Source organism: Primulina tabacum, chromosome 18 (assembly GCF_025594145.1).
Source record: "Primulina tabacum isolate GXHZ01 chromosome 18, ASM2559414v2, whole genome shotgun sequence".
Classification (NCBI taxonomy): Eukaryota; Viridiplantae; Streptophyta; class Magnoliopsida; order Lamiales; family Gesneriaceae; genus Primulina; species Primulina tabacum.
In genome coordinates this window covers 68,919-88,548 of record NC_134567.1, presented here as the reverse complement: position 1 = coordinate 88,548, position 19,630 = coordinate 68,919, and the positions used below count along the sequence as shown (strand labels likewise).

The window sequence follows — 19,630 nt, the reverse complement described above, 5'->3', positions numbered from 1 at the left end:
TTGGATCCGCTTCCCGGGTCTTCCCCTTCATTTGTTTTCTAAGCAAAGTCTCTTTGCTTTGGCCAAATTGTGGGGAAACCGGTGAAGATGGATGATCATACTGCAGATTCTTCTCGAGGTGCTTTTGCTCGCGTCTGTGTTGAAATTAATGTGCTCGAACCGCCAGTCAAAGAGATTTGGGTGGGTTGGGGTGATCATGCTCAAGAAATTGAAGTCATTTATGAGCGAATCCCCGGGTACTGCATGGATTGCAAAATGCTGGGTCATTCGACCAGTGTTTGTTATTCCCATGGAAAAAATTCCAAACCTGTTCATCCTAAGCCTGCTGACCGTGCTTCTGGCCAGTCTCCCCCATTTACAGAGTCTGCCCCTCCAGGGGGTGTTAATTCTGGTTTTAATTTGGGGACCCAGCCTCAGCTTCAGAAAACTGGCACGGGTCCCAGACGTAGAGGGAGAAAGAGGCCAGTTCGGCAGGTTCTTCCAAGAAAGAATCCTCTTGAGTTGAATCCTTTTGAGGTGCTCTCGCATGGGCAGGACGCGGAGCCTGATCCTGTTGGATTAGATTGTGTTGATATGGACCTTCCATGTGGTCATCTGGAGGATGCCGGTGTTGGGTCTTCTGGAAAGGATCCTTTGGAGTCTGTTCTTGTTGAGGGTGTGATCCTCAGTGATGAGGTTATTGATGGAGGGTTACAGTTGGATGATTGTGTGGATGGTATTGGGGTCCCGTCTACTAGTGAGTTGCCTGTGTTTGGCTCTCTGGGGCCTTGTACTTTGAATCACAGTAGTCATTCCATCCCCTCTGTTCCTTTGTCTCCTGATGATGCTTCCTCTACGGTAGAGGAATTGGTTGCTAGGCAGGGTCCTTCTGTCAGTGAGCTGGTCTTCCGGCTGGAATCTGCTGGAGATACTGATCAGGAATTCGATCGGCATTCTGAGTCGGGTGATGGCTGTAGGTCTGAAGGTCGTATTCTGGATGCTGATATGGGGGATATTAAGAAAAGGAAGGAGAATGCTTTTCATAGGTCGCGTAAAAAGCGACAGGGCGGTTCTGGTGCCCATTCTCCATGAATTTTCTCATATGGAATGTCAGGGGGCTCCGGAGCTCGGAGTCTCAACAAAGGCTACATGCCCACGTTAAAGATAAGAGAGTCAAGATCTTGGCTATTTTGGAACCCATGATTGATCTGGATGTTCGTTTTATGACTCGTCGTTTTGGTTTTTCTCGAGTTATATCGAACTCCTCGGGTCATATCTGGGTTTTCTTTGCTGAGGATGTCATGGTTGAGTGTCTTTTTGATCACACTCAATTCCTTCACTTCCGGGTTTCTGCTACTTTTTTGCCGACCACTGTCTTTTGTTCCTTTGTTTATGCTAAGTGTGACTACATTGAGCGCAGACAGCTTTGGAATTCTTTGCTTCAGGTTAAGCCTGCTCAGGGTCCTTGGCTTGTTGGTGGCGACTTTAATGTAGTCAGGAATTCGTCGGAGTGTTTGGGTTCTTCTGGTGGGCGGTTGCTTCCCATGGAAGAATTTAATCACTTTATTTTGGATTCTGGGTTAGTAGATGCTGGTTTTGAGGGGTCTTCGTTCACGTGGACGAACAAGATCATTTGGAAGCGTCTTGATCGGGTTTTTGTGTCTGTTGATTGGGGTGACCATTTTCATTCTATTCGTGTGGAGCACCTCATTCGTACGGTCTCTGACCATTGTCCTCTTTTTGTGTCAGTCCCGGTCTTTGCTAGTGGGCCGAGTTCTTTTCGCTTTCAGAGCATGTGGCTCAGGCACCATGGTTTTTTGCAGACGGTGAGGCTTAATTGGAATTTACCGTGTCATTTGAACGGTATGCCCCGTCTTTTTGTGAAATTGAAGCGCCTCAAAAGCCATCTGAAGTGGTGGAATAAGAGTGTTTTTGGTGATCTTTTTGCCAAACTTGCTGAGGCGGAGCAGGCTGTCCGGATTGCTGAGGCAGATTGCGAGGCTGCTCCTTCGGATTTGCATTGGACTAGTTTGTCCAATTGCAATGCAGATCTTGCTAGGGTTACCGCCATGGAGGCGGATTTTTGGCGGCAAAAAGCCGCTTGTAGGTGGTTAGAGGATGGTGAGAGGAACACCAAACTCTTCCACAATATGGTCAAGAAAAAAAGGGTGGCTAATAAAATCTTTCGTATTTGGGATAATGGCTCTTGCATTACTTCCCTTGAGCTTATTCAGCAATCTGGGGCCGCCTTTTTTCAAAACCTGCTTACTGGGGATCCTTTTGTGCTTTCTTGCCCAGATTTTTCTGATTTCCCCTTGGTGATCTCGGATTTGGAGAACGCAAATATTGCTGCCCCTCCTTCTTTGGAGGAGGTGCGGGCGACTGTTTTCTCCATTCATCGTGATAGTGTGGCGGGGCCTGATGGATTCTCTTCGGCCTTCTTTCAGCATTGCTGGGAGATTGTCCACCAGGATGTTTTTGATGCGGTCCTGGATTTCTTTCGGGGTAGTCCCTTGCCACAGGGGTTTACTGCCACCACGATCACATTGATTCCCAAAGTCATGGGTGCTCAGGCTTGGTCGGACTTTCGTCCTATCAGCTTGTGTAATGTGACTAATAAGATAATTTCCAAATTTTTATATTCTCGGCTGAAGGAGGTGGCGGAGAGGCTGGTTTCGTGGAATCAGAGTGGCTTTGTTCCAGGGCGGGTGATTTCGGATAATATCCTCCTTGCTCAAGAGCCCACTCATAGTCTTTCTCTCCCCACCCGTGGTGGCAATGTTATTTTGAAACTGGATATGGCTAAAGCTTATGATAGGGTCCAATGGTCTTTTCTGTTGGATGTCTTGAGGCATTATGGCTTTTCAGAGCAGGTAGTGTCGATGATATCTGCCTGCATTTCTCATTGCCAATTTTTAGTTAATATCAATGGTTCACTCACTGGATTCTTTGGATCCACTAGGGGTCTCCGGCAGGGCGACCCTTTGTCCCCACTTCTTTTCATTTTGGGGGCAGAGTACCTTTCGCGTGGTCTTGATCGTCTTTATCGTCAGTATCCTGCGATTAGGTACCGATCTGGTTGTGATCTCCTTCTTTCCCACCTGGCCTATGCTGATGATATCATTATTTTTGCCAATGGTGGGACTCGTGAGATGAACAGTCTCATGGATTTTTTGCATCACTATGAAAACTGCTCGGGGCAGTTGGTGAATGCAGTTAAGAGTGTCATTATTTTGCCTCCGAGGTGTTCTGGTCGTACTCGTTCCCGTCTCCTTCGTATCACTGGGTTTGGGGAGGGTTGTTTTCCTATCAAATACCTCGGAGTTCCTTTGTTTCGTGGGAATAGAGTTTGCTCTCTTTTTGATCCCCTTGTGCAGATGGTGAGTAAGAAGTTGGAGGGTTGGGAGCTTAAAACTCTTTCCCCGGGGAGCCGTATGACTCTCCTTAGGAGTGTCCTCCTTTCGGTTCCCATTTACATGTTCCAGGTAGTCCAGCCACCTCTGGCAGTTATGGAGAGGCTTGAGAATGTTTTCAATGGTTTCCTGTGGGGATCCAGATCCTTGGATAAGAAATGGCATTGGGCGAGGTGGTCTCGTGCATGTCTTCCTGTCTCTGAAGGGGGTCTTGGATTTCGCAGGCTCAAAGATATTGTGGATAGCTTCTCCATTAAATTATGGTTTCGTTTTCGTCAAGGTTCATCCCTATGGGCCAAATTCATGATGAGAAAATACTGCCAGTTGGTGCATCCAGCTTATGTTTCATCTGCTGGGTTCATTTCTCCCACTTGGCGTCGTTTGCTTAAGATTAGGGCTCGTGCTGAATCTGGCATTCGATGGAGAATTGGGGTGGGAGATGTTGCTTTTTGGGATGAAATCTGGTGTGGGGATGTTCCCTTGTCTAGTCAGGTCCTGCTTAGGGGGGATCGGGGTGTCCGTGTTTCTCACTTTCTTTCAGATGGGGCTTGGGATTTTGACCTCCTCTGCTCAGTTGTCCCACCCTTTGTTGCTGAGACTATTACTCTGATCCCTATTGCATCGGGGGAGCCCGATTCGGCTATTTGGGTGCATAGTTCTGACGGTGTTTTTTCGCTGAAATCCGCATGGGAGCTTGTCCGCTTGAGAGACCAAGTTTCTGATATCTTCACTCCTTGCTGGGGCAGTTGGCTGAGGCCTACTATGTCTTTCTTCCTCTGGAGGTTTTGGCATCAATGGCTTCCAGTTGACGATGTGCTCCAGCGTCGTGGTTTCGAGCTGGCGTCTAAATGTCAGTGTTGTGAGATGCCTGAGACATTCACGCACATTTTCATTGATAGCCCTCTTGCCAGGTCTGTATGGCATTACTTTGGGGCTGTTTTTCATGTCCGTATTCCCCTTACCAGTGATTTCAGACTCTTCCTCAGTGCTTGGAAGAGGCATCCGGGGTGGACTCCTAGGGGCCACGTGAAGGAGTTTTTGCCTTTCATTGTTTTATGGTTTCTCTGGATGGCTCGTAACGATGCGAAACACCGTCATTTGCACATTTCTGCGGAGACTGTTAAGTCTCAGATTTTGTCTTATTTGCGCCTCGCTCACGCTGCGTCTACTGTTAAGCCCATGCACTGGCGGGGTGTTTTGCAGGCTGCGAGGGCTATGGGGATTTTTGTTCAGTTGCGTAGGGCTCGTAAACTGACGATTGTTCGTTGGTTGCGGCCGCCGTTCGGGTGTTTTAAATTGAATGTAGATGGGAGTTCGAGAGGTAGTCCTGGGGACTCTACTGTTGGTGGGGTTGTTCGTGACTCTTCTGGGCATGTGGTGGTTTCTTTCAGTGAGTTCATTGGAGTTGGGACCAATGTCCGGGCAGAATTATGGGCTATTTGGAGGGGTCTTCTCATTTCTTCTGATCTTCATCTCTTCCCTCTTTGGATTGAGACTGACTCTTGGATTTTCATTCTTTTACTTCGTTCTCGTCGGTGCTGCTGGGATCTTGAACATTTTGTTACACGGATTCTTTTGTTGATGAGGGGGCGATCTGTTCATTTATCGCATATTTACCGGGAAGGGAATTATGTGGCGGATGCCTTGGCGGCGAGGGCTCATACTTTTAGGCAGTACACCTTAGAGTTAGGTCCTTCCCTACCTCCAGACATCTCCACCCTTGCTAGATCTGATCATTCTGGGCTTCCATACCTCAGAAACAGATCCTCTTAGCCATTTGCAGCCCCTTCTTCTTTTTTGGATCTCTTTATTTATGGTCTCTGGCTCTATATCTATTTATATCTATATATATATATATATATATATATATATATATATATATATATATATATATATATATATTTTATTGCAGGTTAGTGTACTTGGAGGTTGTTTTTCACTTCCGTATGGTCTGTGCAAGTGGGTCCAGACACTTGCACATGATGTGTGTATTCTTGTTTGTTCTGAGTGGGTCTCTGCCCTATTTCTGTTGGTGCTTTCCTTTGGCACATTCATGGTTTCTGGAGGGCGTTTACTGCTGGTTCTCCTTGGCCGCCGTATCAGTTATTGTAGAGGTGTTTGCTGGATGTCATGGTGGATTCATGGGGTGCTTTCTAAAGGATCCTCTGCTTCTTATGACATGTTCGTCAGACTCCTACTTCATGGGATCGAGATCTCTGCTCTTTTGATTCAGATGCTAGATATCTTTTGTTCTGGCGGGATTGCGATCTATATATTACTCTGTGATCGCCATTGTATAGTGGCTTCCTGGCCAGATTTTCTTTTGACTAGTGGGTTTGGTACAGTTGACAGCTATCAGATTATATTTATATTGACAGATTGGACTCTCCAGGATGATAGCTCCGGGATGAGAGCTTTTGCATGGACTCTGCGATCATCTCGCCATTATCATTTTGTCTTCCTCAGCATGTGGTTCATAGCGCTTCTCCTTTTTGATTAGTTGTTGCCGCTTATTTGGTAGTCTTCTAGGGTTCGTTTTGCTTTTGTAATTCCTTCCCTAGGTTGCTTTGTATTTATGTTTCTACTGCTTTAGCCTTTTTGAGGAGGTTATGGTTTTATCCACCTCCTCTTTTAGGTTTTTTTTCTGTATTCTGTATTTTGTTACTGTTTATTTTGTAGATATATACAGGTAGAGGTCTGCCTAACCCCCCCGCATCCGGCGGTGTTTTCCGGAAAAAAAAAAAAAAAAACCCTAAACCCTAAACCCTAAACCGCCCCCCTCCGCTTGCTGCCCCCAACTCCCGCCGTTCCCAGCCTACAGATTTACTTAACGATGGCGCCGAAGAAGGAAAAGGCTCCTCTACCGTCATCCAAGCCGGCGAAGTCCAGCGGAGGAAAGCAGAAGAAGAAGAAGTGGAGCAAGGGAAAGCAGAAGGAGAAGGTAAACAACATGGTGATGTTTGATAAAGCAACCTACGACAAGTTGCTGTCCGAGGCGCCTAAGTACAAGCTCATCACTCCTTCAGTTCTCTCAGATCGTCTCAGAATCAATGGATCACTTGCTAGAAAAGCAATCAGGGAACTGATGGCACGAGGTTTGATCAGAATGGTGTCGGTTCACTCAAGCCAGCAGATATACACCAGAGCCACCAACACCTAGATGTTGGTTTTCTCTCTATCGGAGAGTTTGAAATGGGATTTTGCTAGTTTTATACCATGTTTCTTTTAGCTTTAATGATAATGATCTTGAATGATATTGTTCCTTGGTATCCTCTAAACCTAGTTTAATATTGGCATGTATTTTCATTCTGTTCAAAAAAAAAAAAAAAAAAAAAACCCTAAACCCTAAACCCCAAACCCCAAAACCCCAAACCCTAAACCCTAAACCAAAGTGAATAGTGAAATAAAAAGCCAAAAAATCTCCAAATTTTCGCCTCACATGCCGGAGCCGGTTCTCGGCCGGTTCACCGGACCATCTGAACCGCCACGACGAGGCGATGCTGCTGTCAAACTTTCAAAGCAAACGGAGTCCGATTGCCCAACCAAAAGCTCATCCGAAAATCTGCCATTTCCGGCCAAAATCTCATCTCCGGCGATTTCAACTCAGTTTTTTACAAATGAGGTACCGTTGGATTTGTCTCGTCAAGGCGAGGCTACTGTGAAAATTTCAAGTCATTCAAAGTTGATTTGCCCGCCCGATTTCACCACGAAAGTTCCGCCTGCACTGTTCACGCAGGAGCCGTCCGCGTTTTGCTCGATTCCGGTCAGTTCCGGCGTCCTTTCTCCGATCCAAGCCCCGATCTGGAATGCCCGTCCTCAGACGAATAAGTTTGTCCATGGCCCGTTGCCCGAATCGTTCACATTCACCGGGAATTTTAGATCTAGTCCGGCACCGCCTGTAACCCTCGTCGCGCATGCTTCTTCTGTCAATTCCGCCGGCGTCCGAGCTCCTTTGGGAAATTCCTCTTCCGGTTATGTTCGTCCGGTCTTGGGTAATATTTCCCCACCGTCAATTGCAGGTTCACAGCCGTCGGACGGAAACGCCCAATTTGGCGAGTTGCGGCCGAGTCACCCATCGATTTCCGTCAAATTATCTCCTGTTTTGGCCGATTCTTCAAGTTCTCTCACCGGTTCTAAGCTCCTCCCATCATCGCCGGCCGACGGTGGTCCTCCGGTGGTACCGTTCCGAGTTGACTCGGTCGAGTCACCCATTCAACCCATGCGGGTTGACTCGGCAGTAAGTCAATTGCCTTCTCCTATTCCCGTTGCTCCGGCAGTTGTTTCTCCTCGCTCTGTCCCTCCTGCGGTGTCTTTCAGGGATGTTTTGCGTCGTTCCTCTCCACCGTCGCAGGCTCAGAGTTTTGCTGATGTTGCTGCATCGATGGATGAGGTGCCCGCTCCGATTGTTCGAAATGGGATTCCCGGAATTTTGTTCCCGGATCAGGTTATTTCGTCCCTCTCTGCTTTTTTTAAGTTTGCTCTGGTAGGGCGTATCACTGGGAACCGGGGTTTGACTCCCAATTCTGATATATTATCTGCTTTCTCTTGTATTGGTTTGTTGGGTTCTCATACTGTTCGTTTTCTTCCTCGTGGGTATATGGTTCTCACCCTTTCCTGTGAGGAGGATTATTTGAGGTTTTGGACTCAGCCTCTTGTTTCGATTCGGTCTGTAGTGATTCGTTTCTCGAAATGGACTCCCGAATTCAAGTTTGAGGCGGATTCTCCTATTGCTCCTGTTTGGGTCAGATTTATTGATTTGCCATTGCATCTTTATGCTAAACAGAGCTTGTTTCCTATTGCTAAGATTTTAGGTAATCCAGTTAAGATTGATGAGATTACCGCTGATGGGACTAGAGGATCTTTTGCTAGAGTTTGTGTTGAGATTGATGTTCTTCAGGCTCGTCCGGAGCGTATCTGGGTGGGTTGGGGTGATCATAGTCAAGTTGTGGAGGTGGTCTATGAGCAAGTTCCCCATTATTGTTCTCATTGCCAGTTGTTGGGCCATTCACTTGATTTTCGCTCTCGTAATGGAAAGTCTTCTCGCCCGCGCCGGACCCGACCTCATGGTAAGGGTGTTGCATCGGATTCCCCGCTTCCGGCTCCTTCCGAGCAGCCTCAGGGTGTTGCGTCTGATCCGCCACAGTCCGGTGATACTGATTTTATAGGACATGTTTCCAAGCGTCCCCGACGCCGACCTGTTGTGAGGAAAGATCCGGCTCGGCCCATTTCGACGAAGAATTACTATGAGATACTGCAAGATTTACCCACTGCTTCAGGTCCTGGTGAGACTTCGGGTACCGTTAAACCCCGTCCCCAGAGGTTTAAGTCCCTTCTTAGTAAGCTTGCGGCAGAGCAAAATGCTGTGGTGAGTAGTCCGTCTCACGATGATTTGGATCCGATTATCTCGTCTCAGGCCACGGATATGGTTGAGGTGGCATCTACTTCTGGAGCAGTTGTTACTGCACCTGTGGTTGTTACTGTTCCGGTTGTTGAGATTGCCCCTGCTGTTCCGGATCCTGTGGGTGATACTCCTGTTTCTACTGCTCTGCCAGAATTTGAGATGGGTTCAGTGAGTGAAGGATGTTTATCTCTACCACTTCCGGGCCGTACGCGATCTCAGCAGCGGCGTTATTATAGGCAGAAGGCGGCTCAGGCGAGTTTGCCCTATGGGCGACCTCTTGATCCAGGCTGATTTCGTTTTCCGCATTTTTGGCGGTATGTGGTGGGCGTTCACTGCAGAGTTCTCCTTGCTCACCATTTTGTTCTATTTGTGTGATGTATTCCGGGGCACTCGCTGGTTTGTTTGTATTTTGTTGTGCTTTATTTCAGGTTGCCCTGTTGTAGTATGTCTTTATTTCTGTTTTTATGTTATGATTGTGATATAGCCTTTCCGGAGGTCTTGGTCTAGTCCCCCTCCGTTAGGTTTTATTTGTTAATAAATAAACTTTTTAGCTAAAAAAAAAAAAAACCCTAAACCCTAAACCAACTGACGATTGTTCGTTGGTTGCGGCCGTCGTTCGGGTGTTTTAAATTGAATGTAGATGGGAGTTCGAGAGGTAGTCCTGGGGACTCTACTGTTGGTGGGGTTGTTCGTGACTCTTCTGGGCATGTGGTGGTTTCTTTCAGTGAGTTCATTGGAGTTGGGACCAATGTCCGGGCAGAATTATGGGCTATTTGGAGGGGTCTTCTCATTTCTTCTGATCTTCATCTCTTCCCTCTTTGGATTGAGACTGACTCTTGGATTTCCATTCTTTTACTTCGTTCTCGTCGGTGCTGCTGGGATCTTGAACATTTTGTTACACGGATTCTTTTGTTGATGAGGGGGCGATCTGTTCATTTATCGCATATTTACCGGGAAGGGAATTCTGTGGCGGATGCCTTGGCGGCGAGGGCTCATACTTTTAGGCAGTACACCTTAGAGTTAGGTCCTTCCCTACCTCCAGACATCTCCACCCTTGCTAGATCTGATCATTCTGGGCTTCCATACCTCAGAAACAGATCCTCTTAGCCATTTGCAGCCCCTTCTTCTTTTTTGGATCTCTTTCTTTATGGTCTCTGGCTCTATATCTATTTATATCTATATACATATATATATATATTATTGCAGGTTAGTGTACTTGGAGGTTGTTTTTCACTTCCGTATGGTCTGTGCAAGTGGGTCCAGACACTTGCACATGATGTGTGTATTCTTGTTTGTTCTGAGTGGGTCTCTGCCCTATTTATGTTGGTGCTTTCCTTTGGCACATTCATGGTTCCTGGAGAGCGTTTACTGCTGGTTCTCCTTGGCCGCCGTATCAGTTATTGTAGAGGTGTTTGCTGGATGTCATGGTGGATTCATGGGGTGCTTTCTAAAGGATCCTCTGCTTCTTATGACATGTTCGTCAGACTCCTACTTCATGGGATCGAGATCTCTGCTCTTTTGATTCAGATGCTAGATATCTTTTGTTCTGGCGGGATTGCGATCTATATATTACTATGTGATCGCCATTGTATAGTGGCTTCCTGGCCAGATTTTCTTTTGACTAGTGGGTTTGGTACAGTTGACAGCTACCAGATTATATTTATATTGACAGATTGGACTCTCCAGGATGATAGCTCCGGGATGAGAGCTTTTGCATGGACTCTGCGATCATCTCGCCATTATCATTTTGTCTTCCTCAGCATGTGGTTCATAGCGCTTCTCCTTTTTGATTAGTTGTTGCCGCTTATTTGGTAGTCTTCTAGGGTTCGTTTTGCTTTTGTAATTCCTTCCCTAGGTTGCTTTGTATTTATGTTTCTACTGCTTTAGCCTTTTTGAGGAGGTTATGGTTTTATCCACCTCCTCTTTTAGGTTTTTTTTTCTGTATTCTGTATTTTGTTACTGTTTATTTTGTGGATATATACAGGTAGGGGTCTTCCTAACCCCCCCGCAAAAAAAAAAAAAAAAAACCCTAAACCCTAAACCCTAAACCCCAAAAAAAAAAACCCTAAACCCTAAACCCTAAACCCGAACCCCAAAACCCCGAACCCCGAACCCCGAACCCCGAACCCGAAACCCGAAACCCGAAACCCTAAACCTAAACCCTAAACCCTAAACCCCAAACCCCAAACCCCAAACCCCAAACCCTAAAACCCTAAACCCTAAACCCTAAACCCTAAACCCTAACCCTAACCCTAACCTCTAACCCCTAAACCCCTAAACCCCTAACCCCAAACCCTAAACCCTAAACCCTAAACCCTAGTCCCCCTCCGTTAGGTTTTATTTGTTAATAAATAAACTTTTTAGTTTAAAAAAAAAACCCTAAACCCTAAACCCTAAACCCTAAACCGAACCCCATTTTGCCCCAAAATTTTTTCTCTCTTTTGTGAATAGTGTCAAAAAAGCCCCAATTTCGCCCTAAAAATCGCCCCCATGTCGGCGCCGGTTTCCGGCCGGCCACTGGTACGATCAGGTGCGCCTCGGCGAGACGAGGCTGCTGTCAGAATTTAAGGTCCAACGGAGGTCGTTTCTCCGGCCAAATCGACGGTCAAAGCTCCGAAAATTGCGCAGATTCCGTCGCCCGGAATCACACCTGTCTTCGATCATCGTCCGGCGACGATTGTTACACCATTCGAATCGTCTCCTCCAGTCGATCCTCTGGTCCAAAAATCAGCCCAAACGGAGTTCATTTGCATCCCGCAATCGTCCGGCAATGTTCCGTCAGTACTGTTCACCGCGACGCCGAATGTTTCGGCTCCGATTACGGCCAGCTCCGGTCTTGGTTCTCCGATCAAGACCCCGATCCGGAATGCCCAGGACCAGGCGCGTCCATTGGTATCTTCAATTGCTTCATCGGAGTCCGGTGGCGGCGGGAATTTCAAATCTACGAATTTCAGCCACCAAGTTATATATGCGTTGGCTTCAAAACTCAATTACTCCGGATCGGTTGCTGATTTTTGCAATTCCTCTCTACTACAAACTCATCAAGTCATGGGTAAGATATCTATGCCTTCAATTTCGGAAAATACATCGTCGATCGGAAACGCCCAAAATCAAGTGTTTGATTCGTTTCCGGCGAACGTTTCCGGTCAATTGCCTCCGTTTCAGCCCGGTTCTTCACCTTTGGTCACCGGTTCTGTGACCCCCTCGTCGTCGCCGGTGGTTGGTGGTGCTCCGGTGGTTGTCTCGCCGTCGCCGGTTTTTGCCGGTCAACCGATGGTCAACTCTTCGGTTTCTTTTGCAAATGCAATTCCGGCTTCTGTTTCCGCTTCCTCAGCAACTCCCTTGGCTTCTTTTAGGGATGTTACTGCTCCTTCTCCAGCCAGACAGAGTTTTGCCGGGTTTGGTGGTTTGGTGGGCGAGATTCCTGAACCGGCCATTGTTGATGGTATACCGGGTATTCTATTCCCGGATCAGGTTATTTCTTCTCTGTCAGTGCCTTTTAAATTTGCGTTGATTGGCCGTGTTACAGGGAACCGGGGTGTTACACCCAATAGTGATATCTTGGCTGCTTTTTCTCGTTTTGGCTTTTTGGCCTCATTTACATTGAAATTTCTTCCCCGAGGATTTCTGGTTCTTATTTTCTCTAGCGAGGAAGATTATTTGAAGTTCTGGCCTCAGGACTTAGTTTCTATTAGGTCAGTGTCGATACGCTTTTTCAAATGGACACCGGAGTTTAAATTTGAGGCTGAGTCTTCGATTGCTCCGGTTTGGGTTTGTATTCCTGATCTACCGTTGCATTTATATGACAAGAAGTGTCTTTATCAGATTGGTAAGCTCTTAGGGAACCCTGTTATGGTGGATGAGATCACCGCTAATGGTTCTCGGGGATCTTTTGCCCGTATTTGTGTTGAGATTGATGTGTTGCTTCCTCGTCTGGATGAGATCTGGGTCGGGTGGGGCAGCCACCGGCAGACTTTGGGGGTGGTTTATGAAAAAGTCCCCTATTTTTGCACGAATTGTAAGATGCTAGGTCATTCAGTGCAGCGTTGTTCTCGTTCTGGTTATAAAGCTCTTTGTGGCCGTTCTTTTGCTCAGGGGCAGCGGCCTCCTTCTTCGGGTCAGCCTCAAGGTTTTCCGCCTGGCTCGGTTCCTTCTAGTGGTCCTGGTTCTGGGAGTACTGAGCCAGGATGGGTTCAGCAGAGACGTAGGCGCCGCCAGGCTTCTAGTCAGGTTACTCCACAGTCTCCTATTTCGAGTAATCAGTTTGCGGTTCTTCACTCCATTTCAGGAGATTCCTTTCCAGGTGGTAATTCTGGTGTTGGTTCATCTTCATGCCCATCGTCTTCTTCTCACGTTTTAGAGGCTATTGTTGAGGATGTTCCATTGGTGCCTCAGGTTGTTGTGGCTCCGATGCATTCTCCTCCTGCTATACCTATGGTTGTTACATCAGTTATTGCAGGTGATGCTCAGAGGTCTGGTTCTGGGGCGAGCTCTTCTCTGGTGGATGTTGTTCCAGTGGTAACAGACCCGATGATTGTCTCCACTGTTCCGGCACAGATGGTTGTTCCTACAGCTTCTGGTCCCATTACTTCGTTACATCGACCTTGGGAATGGTTCTCGAGTGGCTGATTTGGATCTTCCTCCTACTACTTCCTGTCAGTCCTTGCCATTACCAGGTCGCACGCGCTCACAGCAGCGTCGGTTTTACAGATCTCAGAAGAGTCAGGCGGGGTTACCCTATGGGCGACCGCCTGATTCAGGTTGATATGATTTTCTGATGGGCGTTCACTGCAGAGTTCTCCTTGCCCATCAGTGTTATTAGTTTGTCTGATGTATTCCGGGGCGCCCGATGTTTTTATTTCTGTGTTTTGCTTTATTCTGGGTTGGCCTGTTGTAGTATGTCGTTACTTTTGTTATGATGTTATGCTTGTTTAGCCTTTTTCTGCGTAGGTCTTGGCCTAGTCCCCCTCCCATCATGCTTTCTTTGTACTGCTCTTTTGTTGTATATAAATAAAATTTTTTTTTAAAAAAAAAAAAAAATAACCCTAAACCCTAAACCCTAAACCGAAAAAAACACACACTAAAAGCGTGAGAAAAAACACACTACTTTGTCACTATTCACGTTCACCTGCCGCCATGTCACCGCCGCTGGATCCTGACCGGCGACATCTACCACCAGAACCGCCTCCTCATGGAGATCATCATACTCAAAAATCAACTTCATCGGAGTCCGGCAACCCTTCCATTTTTCATTTCGAAAAACAGGCATTTCCGTCCACTACTTCGCCGGCGCTGTTTACTGCTCCTCCCGGCGTCGGACTGCCATCAGTCGACTCGCCTCAGGCTGATGCTTCGATTGGTACAAGCCCCACACCATATAACCACGTATTTCAGTCGCAATCGATGTGCAAAGTTCCGACTGCACTGTGTATAAATTCGCCGGAGTTGCCGCCTTCGATTCCGGTGGATTCTTGCAATCTCGTTTCAATCCAAGCCCCGATCTGTGATACCCACTCTCAGACGATCCCAATCGTACCGGTTTCGTGCCCAACGCCGTTCACTGTCGCCGGCAATTTCAAATCTAATATTTCAGCGGCGGACGGTACTTTTCCGTCATCTTCTTCGTTAGATTCCGGCGCCGTTCCGGGGTATTTCTTCAATTCCTCTTCACACTATGATCGTCCAGTCATGGGTAGAGTTTTGCCTCCATCGATTTCTGGTTTCCGGCCACCGGTCGGAAACCCCCAATTTTTAGGGCAAACTCGATTTTTTTCTCAATCTTTGGTGCAATCGGCCCCTCTTTTTCCCGGTTCTAGTGGATTGAAGACCGGTTCTGTGATCTCCTCGCCGTCGCCGATCGTGGGTAACTCTCCGGTGGTCAACTCGGCGGTCAACTCGGCCGGGTCAACTCAGCGAGTTGACCGTGTTCACCCGGCAGTCAACAACTCTGGTTCGGCTTCTAAATCTGATCCTCGGGCGACTAAGACGTTTCCGGTGTCATTTAGGGATGCTCTGGCTCCTACTTCCCCTCGCTCGGGTAAGAATGGCTTTGGAGATGTAGTGAATGCTATGGATGAAATGCCCCTGCCGACTCTTAAGAATGGGAAACCGGGTATTTTATTCCCGGATGAGGTAATGTCCTCTCTGACCGAGCCTTTTAAGTTTTCTTTAGTTGGGAAGATTTCTGGTAATAGATCCTTAGTCCCAAACTCGGGAATTTCTACGGCTTTTGCTCGTTTGGGATTGAAGCGATCTTTTGATTTGAGGTTCTTGCCTCGGGGTTTTCTGATCCTTTCACTTCATTGTGAGGAGGATTATGCGTTCTTTTGGACGCGTGGGCAGATGATGGTGGGCCCTCTCGGGATCCGTTTCTCCAAATGGACCTCGGAATTCAATCTTCAGGAAGAATCTCCCATCGCCCCTGTTTGGGTGCGTTTCCCGAGTTTGCCCATTCACCTGTTTAACAAGAAAAGTCTTTTTGCCCTTGCCAAGATTTTGGGCAACCCGGTGAAGATGGATGACTTTACTGCTGACTCCTCTCGGAGCGCTTTTGCTCGGGTCTGTGTGGAGTTGAATGTGTTGGAACCACCCGTTAAGCAAATTTGGGTGGGCTGGGGTGATCATACCCAGGAGATTGATGTTGTTTATGAAAAAATCCCTGGGTATTGCTTGGATTGCAAGATGTTGGGTCATTCGACCAGTGTTTGCTATTCCCATGGGAAAAATCCAAAACCTGTTCGATCCAAGCCTGCTGATCGAGGGTCGCCTCAGCCGGAGGCACCTCCTGCTCAGGCACCATCTGAGGGTGCAGCCCCTGTCATTGTCCCGGGACCACAGCCCCAGCTTCATGTCAATGGCCATGGTCCCCGGCGTAGACAGAGACGGAGGCCTGTTCGTCAGACTCTCCCGAGGGATGATCCTCTTGCTTCGAACTCTTTTGGAGTTCTTTCTCATTTGCAGGAGACAGAGGTAGGCTCTGAGGAGCTTGGATTAGGTGTTCCTGATCCCTCTGTCGGTTTGAGTTCTCATCAGGAGGCCCCTATTTCTGGCCGCCCTGTGGTCACGGTGGCTGAGGACGATGAGAGTGTCCATTATGTGGATTGCGTGGATGACCTTGGATCTCCACGCCCGGATGTGGTGATTGTGTTTGCCACCCAGGAGGTTTGTATTGAAAATCATAGCAGTCATTCGGTCCCATCCTTTCCTGCATCCCCTGCTGATGCCTCCTCTATGCTGCACGAGTTGATTGCTCAACAGGGACCCCCCATTCTTGAGATGATTCCTAGTCACATGTCGACTGATGATCCTGATCAGGATTTTGATCGACATTCTGTGTCTGGGGTTAGCTGTGGGTCTGAGTGTAGTATTCTGGACACTGACATGTCCAATCCCAGGAAACGATCTCAGGATGATGGTCGGCGATCGCGTAAAAAGCGATCGGATCCTTCTTCCACCCGTTCCCCATGAATTGCTTAATCTGGAATATCCGGGGACTTCGAGGTTCGGAGTCCCAGCAGAGGCTTCATGCCTTTGTGAAGGAGAAACAGATTAAGGTTTTGGCTGTTTTGGAGCCCATGATTGATCTGGATCCGAGATTCATGACTCGCCGTTTGGGGTTTTCTGGAGTCATCTCTAATCTCTCCGGTCATATCTGGGTTTTTTTTGCTGCTGATGTGAGGGCGGAGTGTGTTTTTGATCATGCTCAGTTCCTTCACATCAAAGTCTCTGCCTCTTTCTTGCCGACAGAGATATTTTGTTCTTTTGTCTATGCTAGATGTGATTATGTTCAGCGTAGGGAGCTTTGGGCTTCTTTGCTTTTGGTTAAGCCTGTTTTGGGTCCCTGGCTGGTTGGGGGCGATTTTAATGTCGTCAGGGATGCGTCTGAGTGCTTGGGCTCCCGTGGTGGTAGGTTGCTGCCCATGGAGGAGTTCAACACTTTTATTCTTGATTCTGGCCTGATCGATGCTAGTTTTGAGGGGTCTTCGTTCACTTGGACGAATAGGACCATTTGGAAGCGGTTGGACAGGGTCTTGGTTTCTGTTGATTGGGGAGATCATTTCAGCTCGATTCGGGTTGAACATCTCGCTCGTACTGTCTCAGATCACTGTCCGCTTTTGGTTACCGCTCCTGTTTTTGCCCGTGGGCCGAGCTCGTTTCGCTTCCAGCGTATGTGGGTTAGGAACCATGGTTTTTTGCAGACTGTGAGGCTTAATTGGAATCTGCCTTGCAGTCTGAGCGGCATGCCTCGGCTTTTTGCCTAGATGAAGCGTCTCAAGCATCACCTCCGGTGGTGGAATCGGGATGTTTTTGGTAACATCTTTGATAGACTCACTGAGGCTGAGAGTGCTGTTCGTTTAGCTGAGGATGTCTGTGAGGCCGACCCTTCTGATGCGAATTGGACTTCACTGTCCGATCGCAATGAGGATCTGGCCCGTATCACCGCCATGGAGGCGGATTTTTGGAAACAGAAAGCGGCTTGCCATTGGCTTGAGGATGGTGAGCGGAACACCAGACTCTTCCATAATATGGTTAGGAAAAAGCGCGTGGCCAATAAAATTTTCCGCATTTGGGAGAATGGGGTCTGCCTGACGTCTCAGGATTTGATTCAGCAGTCGGGAGCCTTGTTTTTCCAGGATCTTCTTACCGGGGAGCCCTCTGCGCTTGATTGCCCTGATTTTTTGGGTTTTCCCTCGGTTATATCTGCTGTGGAGAATGATGGTATTGCTGCGATTCCCTCTTTTGAGGAGGTCCGCGCGACCGTCTTCTCCATTCATCCTGATAGCGTTGCTGGCCCTGATGGCTTCTCTTCGGCGTTCTTTCAGCATTGCTGGGAGATTGTCCATCAGGATGTTTTTTGTGCTGTTCTTGATTTTTTCCAGGGTTCTCCCTTGCCTCAGGGTTTTACCGCCACCACGATCACCCTGATTCCCAAAGTCGAGGGTGCTCGCGCCTGGTCGGACTTCCGTCCGATCAGTCTGTGCAATGTCACGAATAAAATCATCTCGAAGCTGTTGTACTCTCGGTTGAGGGATGTGGTGGAGAGACTTGTTTCCCCAAATCAGAGTGGCTTCGTTCCGGGGCGGATGATATCTGATAATATTCTCCTTGCCCAAGAGCTCACTCACAGCATTACTCTCCCCACTCGTGGTGGTAATGTCATCTTGAAGTTGGATATGGCCAAGGCCTATGATAGGGTCCAGTGGCCTTTCCTTTTTGATGTTTTGAGACATTTTGGTTTTTCCGAGCGTGTTGTGGCTTTGGTCTCGGCCTGTATTTCCCATTGTCATTTCTCCGTGAACATCAATGGTTCTCTATCGGGGTTTTTTGGTTCCACCAGAGGCCTCCGGCAGGGCGATCCATTGTCTCCCCTTCTATTCATTTTGGGGGCGGAGTATCTTTCTCGTGGCCTTGACCGCCTCTACCTGCAGCATCCTGCGCTGAGGTATCGTTCTGATTGTGATATTTTGATTTCCCACCTGGCTTACGCTGATGATGTCATTATTTTCGCCAGTGGTGGGTCTCGTGGTATGCAGCGCCTTGTCGATTTTCTGCATCACTACGAGAACTGTTCGGGGCAGCGTGTGAATGCTGCCAAGAGTTCTTTGATTTTGCCTCCGAGGTGCTCTGGGCGCCTCCGCTCCCAGCTTTTGCGCATCACTGGGTTCGCCGAGGGTCATCTGCCCCTCAAGTACCTCGGAGTTCCCCTTTATCGGGGTAACCGCACATGCTCCCTTTTTGAGCCCCTCCTACAGTCTGTTCGTAGGAAGTTAGAGGGTTGGGAGATTCGGACCCTCTCCCCGGGTAGCCGCATGACCCTGATACGTAGCGTGCTCCTCTCCATGCCGATTTATCTGTTTCAGGTGGTTCAGCCACCCCTTGCTGTCATGGAGAAGCTGGAGCGGGCCTTTAATGCCTTCCTCTGGGGGTCGAGACCCTTGGAAAGGAAGTGGCACTGGGCCCGGTGGTCCCGAGCTTGCCTCCCCGTGCTTGAGGGGGGCCTTGGATTCCGCAGATTGAAAGATCTCGTGGAATGTTTTTCTATAAAATTATGGTTCCGATTTCGACAGGGCTCCTCTCTTTGGGCGAGATTCCTTTTCCGGAAGTATTGTCGGCTGGATGCTCCTGCCTGTGTCCCCGCTCGTGGTTCTATATCCCCCATTTGGCGTCGTCTCCTTAGGATCCGCCCTCGTGCGAAGCCTGGCATTCGCTGGCGCGTTGGTCTTGGAGATGTATCCTTTTGGGATGACACTTGGCTCGGGGATGCTCCCTTGTCCTCCCGGTGTGTGGTCCGCGGGGGCCGTGATGTCCGGTTATCTCAGTTTTTGTCTGAGGGGTCCTGGGATTTTGATCGCCTGTGTGCGGTAGTTGCTCTTTCGGTAGCCGAGGAGATCGTTTTGATTCCTGTTCTTTCGGGAGAGCCCGATCTGGCACGCTGGATCCATAGCTCTGATGGTGCTTTTTCTGCGAGATCTGCTTGGGAGCTGATCCGTCAGCGTGCTCCGTCTTCTGATATCTTCCGCCCGTGTTGGGGGAGCTGGTTGAGGCCTACCATGTCGTTATTTCTCTGGAGATTCTGGCATCAGTGGCTCCCAGTTGATGAGGTAATCCAGCGCCGGGGTTTTGCGTTAGCTTCGAGATGTCAGTGTTGTGATATGTACGAGACATTCACACACATATTCCTTCGCAGCCCGGTAGCTCGGTCTGTTTGGCGTTTCTTTGGCGCTGTTTTTCGGGTCCGTATTCCCGACACTGAGGATTTCAGTTTGTTCCTCAGTGCGTGGAAAAGAGACTTGGTCTGGTCCCAGGGGGGCCATGTGCGGGAGTTTCTCCCCTGCAT

General features: G+C 48.3%; 2 protein-coding genes across 2 annotated transcripts; both read left to right on the top strand.

Moving 5' to 3' along the window:
• The first annotated feature begins 1,067 nt into the window (after positions 1-1,067).
• LOC142533478 (uncharacterized) lies at positions 1,068-5,892 on the top strand. Its single transcript, XM_075640270.1, has 3 exons — positions 1,068-1,506; positions 1,729-4,769; positions 5,362-5,892. Exons 1-3 carry the CDS (start codon positions 1,068-1,070, stop codon positions 5,890-5,892), a joined length of 4,011 nt encoding a protein of 1,336 aa, XP_075496385.1.
• A 258-nt stretch (positions 5,893-6,150) lies between these two features.
• Positions 6,151-6,698, top strand: LOC142532894 (small ribosomal subunit protein eS25-like). Its single transcript, XM_075639431.1, has one exon. It carries the CDS (start codon positions 6,226-6,228, stop codon positions 6,550-6,552), a length of 327 nt encoding a protein of 108 aa, XP_075495546.1. The 5' UTR covers positions 6,151-6,225; the 3' UTR covers positions 6,553-6,698.
• The last annotated feature ends 12,932 nt before the right edge of the window (positions 6,699-19,630 follow it).